This window comes from Quercus robur, chromosome 2 (assembly GCF_932294415.1).
Source record: "Quercus robur chromosome 2, dhQueRobu3.1, whole genome shotgun sequence".
Taxonomy (NCBI): Eukaryota; Viridiplantae; Streptophyta; class Magnoliopsida; order Fagales; family Fagaceae; genus Quercus; species Quercus robur.
In genome coordinates, this window is record NC_065535.1 from 8,116,021 (window position 1) to 8,126,638 (window position 10,618).

The following is a 10,618-nucleotide window of genomic DNA, read 5'->3' on the forward strand; positions in this document are numbered from 1 at the left end:
CAGTATGCGTCCAAGGACAAAATCCATCTCGGCAATATGTGTCCTAGGACGATCTGAACGCCGCATTGTCACAAACAGACTTCGAAGTTGTATTACGCCAAAAGGTGGGACATGGGACCTAGGGTAAGAAAGAAAAGATAAACAAATATCTTTAACAACAGCTGCCTCCGCATTAATTGCCCCTCAACCAACTCTCTGGCCGCATTAATGTGGAGGTGATGCCTGAACAATGGTGAAGCAGCCTTACAGCTGCTGGTCGAAGGTTCCAGAAGGTGTTGGATGGGACAGGAAGGGATCCTCCGAACCCAACCTACACGTGTGTGGTGAAGATGACACCAAGAGGACAGTATATAACATGGAAGAATGCACTGAAAACCTTAGATCGGAACTTCTAAACGAGGAGTACTTAGAAGAAAACCTTATGAAATAAAGAACTTAACTTGTTTCAAGGAGAAATTGATCGGTATATTTGTGTTAATCCATCTATAAACGTTAAATTTAATCGTTTTTCTTTTGAAGTTAATCTAGTTCTTTGACATCCACACTCTACAAATTTATTGTTTGGGCCTTTAGCGTTCGAATCCAATACGAATTTGGGATTGTTGCAAATTGAGTCCTTACAACTAATATCCTACAAAGCCACACACCAAATAATATTTATCTCTCTCTCTTAAAATCAAAATTAAAAATTAAAAATTAGATTACAACTTTATTTAACTATGCATTATCCTATATCCAAAATAAAGTATCTTTTTTAATCGCAATATATTTTTATTTCTTTTTTATTAATATTTATAGTTCAATTATGATATTCAATTTTCTATATGAAATTAACATTAGTCTAGTTGGTATTATTTATGTATTTAATGTATCAAATTAATCATAATTTGATTAGTATTAAATAATTTTGTTTAATTCATATTTATATATTAAAAGTCTCACATAAATTTTTCACCTTAGGTCCCAAATTATGTTGGACCGCCCCTGCCTATGGACTCCACATTTTCCTCCCAAACCGTAACTGAATATAAATACCCGATTATAAGTTGTTTGTCCTTCTCTCCTTTTTATCATAGTGAGGAACTTGCAAGGTAAAGTTCATTCTTTTGACTTTTGGACATTCATGAGTATTAGGCCAGAGGTAACATTATCTGCTTGGCAAAATAAGTGAAAAAGAAAAGGTATCTATTGTTCTCTCTTTTTTTAATCTTTTGAATTTTTTATAGGATTCATGCAATTTCATAAGGTCATTATTTTGCCTTTTGGGTTTCCTAATTTTTACGACCATAAATGCTATTTTTGAGTTTTACATTCTCATTTTGATCTCCTTAGCAATTTTATCTTGCTTAGATTTAATTATTTGGTTAGTTATATTAAACTTTTTATATAGTTTGCTTTGGATCTGGGGAAGAATAACTCAATTCTTATGTATTTTATGTACTTATTTCCAATATTTTTGTAATTTGTTTCTTCAGAGAATGAGAAATTAAATTTGTCATTTGAGGGGGTTGTTCTGTGATGCAACTTAATATACACAACAAAGCTTGGGTCTTTTTCCACGCAAATAAAATTTTTGAAATAATTTTTAGTTTTGTATATGCATATACCAAACCCCTTTCGCATATGGACAGTTAAAATAACAAATTTTAAATACATTTTTTTTTATGAGAATAAAAAGATGTACCTACTTTATTATGTACCTTCCATCAACTTCTCGAACAATTGTAGCACTTTGTTGGATTTGTTGGAGAGATTGTCAATTGGCTATTAGTGAATCTGAATCTTGGGAACTGCAATATAATGCTATAGTATTTTTCAATCATCCACGGAACCTAAAAGAGAAATGAACATTGAACTGCAATATAATATTCCAGTATTTTCCAGTCATCCACGAAACCTAAAGAAAAATGAACATTTTAAAACTAGCATTGGGTATACATTCTTCACAACAGTTTAAATAATTGGTCTACATTGAATCAGTAAATGAAAAATGAAATGGTCGAATCTAAGAGGATGTTTAAATATCTATGGCACAAAAGTATAGTTTGTTTATTGGCTGTTAGTATGTTTAAAAAAATTAAACAAATATGTTATTGTGATTTGTGAATATCTTAACAATTTCTTTGCGTTAAAAATAGATATAACCTTCTTCTTTTTTTCAGGCACAATTTTGTTGGATTGCATAGAGGCCAAATTGAATGAATTCGGATGAGACACTATTAATTGACAGGATGACTTACAGGAAGATTTGAAGTGGTTATCATTTATGTAATTAAAAATTAACTATGTAAAACAAAGACCCTACTTGTCTATCTATCAATGATTCAATGTGTCTAATATTTATATTCTACTAAGAAACAACTTCTACAAAATATGTTCCTTATTAATTGTTAAATTAATATTTCAAGTGTTTTATTTTGGAAATTTTTTAATGTTCTGTATGAAAAGAGATTCTTTTGACAGCTAAGTCAAGAGATTTGATAGGATTTTGTAACTCTTTGGTTAATGAATTTATATTGAATACAAATTATAATAGATGTAAATTATTAATCTTTACCAAAAAAATATATATATATATATATATAGAAAAGCCTCTGAACATGCGTGTGCTCAGAGACTAGTATATCTTAAGCTGTGTTTGGTTGCCGTAAAACGTTTTCCGGAAAATACATATTTTCTGGAAATGCTAATTTCCGGAAAAGGAAAATATTTCTGTGTGTTTGGTTGCATTTCAAAAAATTTTCCGGAAAATATTTTCTGGTGTTTGGAAAAGAAGAAAGAAAACACAAATCCAGAAAAACACAAGCCACAACCCAGAAAACACGAATCTAGAAAACAAAAATCCAGAAAACACGATCGCGATCCGAGATCGCGATCTCGCCGGCGCAATCTCGATCCGGCATGATCTCGCGAAGGCAAGATCGCGATCGACGGCGCGATCTCGCGAAGCATCGATCGCGGTCGTCGGACTGGTCTTCTCCTCTCGCACGCGCGGACTGGAGCTCGGACTGGAGATCGACGCGGACTGGAGCTCGGACTGGTCTTCTCCTCTCGCGCGCGCGTTCTCTCTCTCTCTCTCTCTCTCTTTTTCCGGAAATCCTTTGAAGTGAAAATGAGGGGAGAAATTCATTTCCGGGTCAAAGGTGAAATTAGTGGTCAACCGGAAATCATTTTCCGGAAAATAATGTTTTCCGTGACAGCCAAACACATGGATTTTCCGGAAATTGATTTCTGAAATTGGTTTTCACCCAATTCAAACGCAGCCTTAATTGTGTATTTTAATATAATATAAAACGTAGTTCATCAAAAAATAATATAATATAAAACATTCTCACTTAATGTATTTTTTTTCTATATTAGCTCCTTAATTAAAAAAACTATTGATATAGTTAATTTATTTTAGATAATAGACTTAAAATTTTCAAGGGACTCATATAATTTTGATATTATTAAAAATATATTATATATTTTATTTACATTAGTTTAAATAATATGAATAAAATATTACGTTTATCGATATATATAATTTTTAATTAATCTATGCATTGCTATGGACATATTATTAATAAACATATATAATTAGTGGATACTAACCACATATTATCTCGGCTTTTTTTAGTATTTTCCCAAAATGAATTGTTTAAAGCAATAAATCAATATCCTTATAAAGAGTTTTTCTTGGATTATTCTACATGTGTCTTGATTATTGGTATTATTATTTTTGTTTTGTGCAGCAACTGTTTTTAGCAACATAAAAAGTTCCAATATTTCGTTCAGATGCAATTTATTGTAGATTTCCTAAAGTTGGCGGAGGGCAGGTGATGGAACTAAAGCCCACTTCTATATCCCCATTCTTGGTGAGATAAACCTAAGCAAGTATAAATGGTAAATACTCACCCAATACCCATGAGAAGAAGCACCAGAAAACAGAGGGAAAAACATAGAAAGAGAGAGAGAGGATAGAAAAAAGAAAGAATGTCCAACACTTGAAAAACAAAAGAACTGTGGGGAGAAGAGGTGGCACGATAGATAAGTTGATTTTTTGAGTTCCTCACCCAGATCAAATTAAATTAATAGTACCTTTGAATTTTTCTCAATTTTACCCACTGTAGTCACATATTAGTGGATTTTATATTCTTTTGAGTTGAAGCAAATCTTTATGTATAGAATATGGGAAAATAAGAATTAGAAGAAACCATTTATTGGTGTATATATATAAAAGTATCTACGTTCATAATCACTGTGTATACACCATCATTTTGAGATACACTTGATTCTCAGATGACTTTACTCTTTTCTTTTCTTTTTTCCTTTTTATTGGCATCTTTTGAGTTGTTCTGTCAAATTATTCACTTTTTAAAGTGAATTTCATCATTTATTTTCTTCCTTCATTACAATATCTTCCCTTTCATCAATTTTGTATTGATCCTTCATAAAAATACAAAAGGTCAAAGTTTACATATAAAGACCCCCTAACATTTCTCCTCAGAAATATTAATTAAGCACAGGATTTGTAAACAATTGTGTGCATCCAAAGACTTGATAAGAGTGATGATAAAGTGGATTACACCTTAATGCAAACGTAGAAAGCTAAATTTTCACTTTTTCAGGGACCATTTGTTTACACCTGTTGGCAAAATCCCTTGGTGCAGGACCAGGCAACAGTAGGTCCTCCATAAGAGATAATTAAGCTGGATCCTTTTTTTTTTCTAATGGCTGAATAAAATCTAGCCATTAACATGTCTGGACCCAGAAATAATAAACAGGAAAAGAAAAAAAATTACCCCCTCAAAACAGGGGGGAAATATAAACAGCAGTTGCAAATGAATGCCACCAATGCTTATAATGAATAAAAAGAATAGATACAGTTGATTGCCAACAGGCCCGAATGCTCTTAAGAATGAAGAAGAGGAACTAATTTGTATAGCACAAAATCATCTTATCAAAGGCCTAGCCTTGCGTATGTGGCCCATGCTATTGACAAGATCTTTGCGGATGCAGACAGGAAACAAATGGATGTTCTGGGGGACTTTCAGCCGCCATAAAACATATGGGAAGCTTAGCTGATCCCGAGAAGTGAAACGGACAACCTCATTAAACCATAGGCACATAAACAAATTTGACAATGGCGTATGCTCCCTCACGATGACAGAAGCTTCAGCTAGAGCTGTACGAGACAATAATTTGAGAAGTGAACAGGAAAATTAATTATCTATCAAATTTCCAAAGTCTAAAGTGCTGATCTCAAGAATTCAGAAATTGTATATGGTTTTCTCCCAGTCAATGTTCATGTCTTAGAGTAGGCCCCCCTGCCGGGTTTTAAAACCGTCTTTCATCAATTCTCAGATTATTGGAAAAGGAGAAAAGTGTGGAGACAAGAAGACCGATAAAACTTCAAAAATTTTCTATAGAACCAACATCATGCCTATACAATTCATATATTAATTAAAATTCATTTATAGACTAAAGAAAAGATCACAGATATCACCAAAGTCAAAAAATAAAAGGAAAATAAAAAAATTTGCTTTAGTTATATGACAAAAGCCTATCATGTAATATTAATTTTTCCCCCTTATTTATTAGGTGAATAAATAATGAAATTTAATTTCTTTTAAATTTTTTTACAAACTTTTAATAATAAAAATTTAAACTGATTGTCATTTAAATTATTGGAATTTTGGCAACAGAATTTTATCTAAAGTAGAATTAACTTAATATTTTGATTAATGAAATTATAGTGCGGTAACTAGTAAGGACTCTAGTTAGTCTAGTATAGCTCTCATACGTCGTAAGTGGGAGGACATCCAGTTGTCACGATCATAACTTTTAAGACTCAACTTTTATTATATAGTAAGCATATGATATATCCCTACAATCTTCGGGAGCAGTTGTAAATACCCGTCATCTTTTAGAATATGGTAAGTTGGTTATGATGTGGCCCTGTAAGAACAAAAACAACAAATAGGAACGCACCTTTCTTTCCATTAAATCTCTTGTCCTCTGGGAAGCCATCAAGGCGGTACTGAGTCAACTGCACCTCAACTTCTTCTGGAGTGGCTTTATTTTTATTGACAACAGCCTTAGCCTCATCATAGACACTGCTGCGAGCTCCATGTTCTGAAATTGCAAGTATCGAATTTGAACGCCAAAGAAGGGCTTCCAGCACACCTAAAGGGTCCCTCCTAAATTGGGACTTTGAGTCTACCCAAATGGAGTACTTTGCATGAGGAAAAAGACGATGACTTAACATCTGAAGACAACAGAAATAAAAAATAAATAAATAAATTTAAGATAGATATTTAAACAGACACAAAAATACATGCGCATGGAGGGAATTTCCTATAACCATATACCAGTAACAATGCAAGGCTAGGTGGTAGGCAATGGTGCAAATGGACAACTGTGAATTTATTCTTTGTATTTGCAGAAAATCATGCAAACAGAGAGAGTGGGCATATATTTCTAATTCATGGAAATAAATCTAATGTAATACAGATAAAAATGAGGAAACAGGCACACACCTTCAAGCAAAACCAAATTTATGCACTTGGCACGACACTGGTAATCATGATGCTCAAAGGATTCTACTGACCAAAATTGAGATGCCCCAGACAACAGTTTAGCATTGTCACTAAAATCCTTCTATGGATTTTATCAAGACTTAATTATTGACCTATATCATTCTCTTTTTTTTTTTTTTTTTTTTTGGTAATATGAGGGAAACCTACCTATATCATTCTCACAAACCATTTATTAAGGAAATAAATTTATCAAAATTAAAAGAAACTTGATATGAATTAACCATCATTGGCCAAACCAAAAAAGGGTACCAGTGAAATTTGAAATTTGGACAAATCTCCTTTTTCCTTGTAAATCATTTATTCAAGTTCATATGTTACAATCTATATTAATTTTCAGAACCATTTCCATAAAAATTTATCAAAGTGTCTTGCAAGTTGCAGCTGATACAAAAGAATACACAGCCAACCAATGAGAGGGTTATCAAGATCAAAAAATTGAATTAACCAATCACTCAATGACTAAATTAACTAGATGATTGCCAGGCTACGAAAGCAAGAATGCATGATGAAATGGACTTAAACATTCATATACAACTGAATCTAGCAGGTGGAGTCAGTTGCCCATAAGTTTTACTAGCTAGAGGCAAGTCCAAGTGGCTCTTCTTTAGAAAGGTTCCCTATGTTATCCAAAATAAATGTATAGCCACATAATTGGTTCCTACTTTGTGACTCCTACACTAACTTCTGAAAGTCAACTGATTGAACATACATATATCAGCTCTGCAAATAGATAGGAAGGGAATAAAAGACTTTACATGGAAAGAGATAATATGTAACACCTACAATAAGGAAGATAGGTATATGTAAATGTATGTTCATTTGTGTGTATCTGGGTCTTTGTATATATAGCCTAAAAACCCTAAGAAACAAAGAGATTTCAATTAAAAACAGATTGAGGGATAAGCACCTGGTCACAGGTAGTATCAACAAAGAATGCACCAATTTACACAATATTTTCAGTAAAAATTCAGGGCCAATGTTCGCACTTCCTACCTTTGGGATTTTACCATTCAATCTTTGATCTGTGAAAGGAAGTTCCTTAACAACCACAATACGCCATTTCCCAATAAATCCATCCTCACCAATTGTCTGCTTCGCATATTCCTGAGCACTCAGAGTGATATCATCCCAGAAAGCAACAAAGCAAACCTGCATCCATTCAAAACATTCTGCATATAAGTTAAATGAAATTGCAAGCTACATAGTTATTAATTAAGACTTCTAGACGGTAGATGTAACCTTTCTAACTGATGCCCCTGTCATTCCAATAGGTTGATAAAGATCATCTCCACCACCAAATGCACAGGTAGAGACAACTACTTCACAACGTTCCATGTAATTTTTGTCTTCATTAGAAATTTTAAACCCTCCATTGTCACTGTAAAAACCACAATGTACCATAGCAGTTTCATTCACCTGTAAGTAACAAAATTCTAATGAAATGAGCAATGCCTAGCATACAAAGAAACTAATTTCAGTGTAAGTATAGGGTTCAAAATTCATCAGGTTTTATGGTTAAAGGAGTTTCCGCATAAAATTCAAGAGAGACCTATATTTCAAATTTTCAATTCAGCTTTTAAATGAGAACAAGCACCTATTGCCCTAGACCAAGTCAAATATGTTAAGATGAAGCTTATAACCTTGAAACTTTTCTCTCTTTGATCAAGAGTTTGATTTCCAGTAAATAAATTAAATCTTGTAGTTTCTGTGAACTGCGAAGACAGGACAGTGCTTCCTTCTAAATCCAATGAATCTCTCTCTGATATGTATAACACTTTATTCACAGGACCAGTGGAACCTTCATCCACAGGAATATCCAGATGCTCAAGATCTTCTTGAGGCAGGAGCTTTAAACAACCTGGTATGATGCACAAATTCATGTCATATGTAGAATTGCTTTTAACATTATGTTAGATGGGGAACAAAATCAAGGATACCATAGAGAACTCATGTTCACTTCTAATAAGCAGTAAATTGATTGTCTCAATAGCACCAACTGACCCAAGTCAAATTGTAATTTAGATGCTCCACACATTCAAAATTAATAATTTTTTAAAAATATAAATATAAATATAAATTGAGGCAATCAAAACCCCAATAACAAATTTAGGAGGGGAAGGGGGAAAAAAGCTTCTGCTACTGGATTCCACAACTTCTATTCACTTTACTAAGAGAAGATGCTCTTATCTTAGGTTTAGACACCACTAGCTTCACTGTCCTCTCAGACCCTTTTGTGAACAAAAATCCTTTCCAAGTTTGCTCTTGTCATCTCTCTGCCACTCATTTCACAAACAACTGGAACTCTGTGTGTGCGTGTGCGTGCAAGCACAGTATATGCAACCCCCAAAATATTTTCAAGGGAGAAGTAATAAGTCAAATTTCACTAGATATTGAGTACTATTCTTACAAGTCACAATTATATTAAAATGAGAACTTAAATCCAAGATGTCAATTAATGACTGATAAACTTGTACTATGAAGGGATACTGGCAACATCGAGAAAAAACGCATAGTAGCCAGTTGTACAAAAAAAATGCCATCCAGTGTGCAAGCATTCCTACTTACTGCCATTGAATTTAAATGAACCAAAGAAAGAGGAAAGCACATAGAACAACAACCCTCAGAAAAATACTAACAACAACAACAAGAATATTGTTGGATTTAAGTTAGTCTTTGTTCAAGACACATGTTACAACTATTATCTTTCCTCGTAGAAAACTATCAGCATTTTCATCACATATACTCTCGACTCTTTTCTCCACGGGATATAAAAAAATGCAGCATACTCCGACTTCAATCACAACCACCAACAACTTCCATTTTCAAAAATCAATATATATCCCGAGCAAACTCGGTATCCAAACTCCACCACTTCTACATATCAAGCATTGTCATTGAACAACCTCAACATAAGGTTATGCAACAGAATATTGTATTCCACAATTAAATTCAACCACGTGGTTTCATTGCCCAACGAGTTACATAGTCAAAATTCAATTGTCCTCGGGATAAGATAACACAATAGTTGATTTTAGTACAACACTTAAAAAATTGTACCTAAATTTGCACTTAATTTTAACGTTAAAAAACAAAATCCAAACAAATAAATAGGTAAGAAATAAATTCTATTCAATCTATTTGATTTTCTGAGACTCTAAAGTTTATGCAATTAAAGAAAAACATAAAAATTTCAAAACCGACTTACGCTCTCTAACGCCATGAACGAACCGATACTTAGGTTCAAGTCGATTCAAATTCATCATGGGTCTCTTCTCCACGCGTGCCCTCTCTGAACTGTGCTTCGAGTCGATTTCCGGACTCGTTTTCCTCCCAACCCTCGAGGCCTCGTATAGAAGCAACACAGTAGCCGGGACAAAGACCAGGAACAACCAGTACTTCACCAGCCACCGAATGACTCGCTGAGCCAACTCGCTCTTCGCTCGGTAACTCGGCTTCTTGCGCTTCCGCCTGACTCGGGCTCGCGTTCGGCCCAGCTCGTCGCACTCTTCCTCGTCGGAGACCGAGATTGATACGCCGTTGCTGCCGGCCATTGACATTTGCAAGGGATCAAAGGGAATCAGAATAGCTGAAATCAATTTGGGAAATTAGGGTTTTTGATTTCAACGTAAAATTTTTTTTTTTCCCTTAAAATTTTGAAAGTTCCGTCAGTTTCGTTGAACAAAGAGTGAATGTGGGGTCACTTGCTCTTATAAATTCTAATCTTGGATTAAAAAATAAAACAAAAATATTTACTTTATGTTTTTTACTTTATATATATTTTTAAAATATATATATAATTTTGATGTCAAATTAAAATTATTAAATAATATTAATAAAAACTTATTAAGAATAAAACTAGCCTGAAATAGGTTTTTTTTTTTTTTTAGAATATTAAGTATTTTTAACACACGAGGAGGAGGAAGAAGGTTTATTTTTTAAAAAAAAAGCTAGCTTGAAATAGTTTTTTTTTTTTTTTTTTAGAATATTAAGTATTTTTAACACATGAGGAGGAGGAAGAAGGTTTATTTTTAAAAAAA

The 10,618-nt window shown here is 33.4% G+C and overlaps 1 protein-coding gene across 1 annotated transcript; it reads right to left on the reverse strand.

Moving 5' to 3' along the window:
- Positions 1-4,549: 4,549 nt before the first annotated feature.
- Positions 4,550-10,270, reverse strand: LOC126712167 (probable hexosyltransferase MUCI70). Its single transcript, XM_050411379.1, has 6 exons — positions 9,787-10,270; positions 8,222-8,439; positions 7,821-7,997; positions 7,575-7,730; positions 5,974-6,250; positions 4,550-5,167 (listed from the first exon to the last, which is right to left on the reverse strand). The coding sequence occupies exons 1-6, from the start codon at positions 10,136-10,138 to the stop codon at positions 4,935-4,937; spliced, it is 1,413 nt and encodes a 470-aa protein (XP_050267336.1). The 5' UTR covers positions 10,139-10,270; the 3' UTR covers positions 4,550-4,934.
- Between the last annotated feature and the right edge of the window lie 348 nt (positions 10,271-10,618).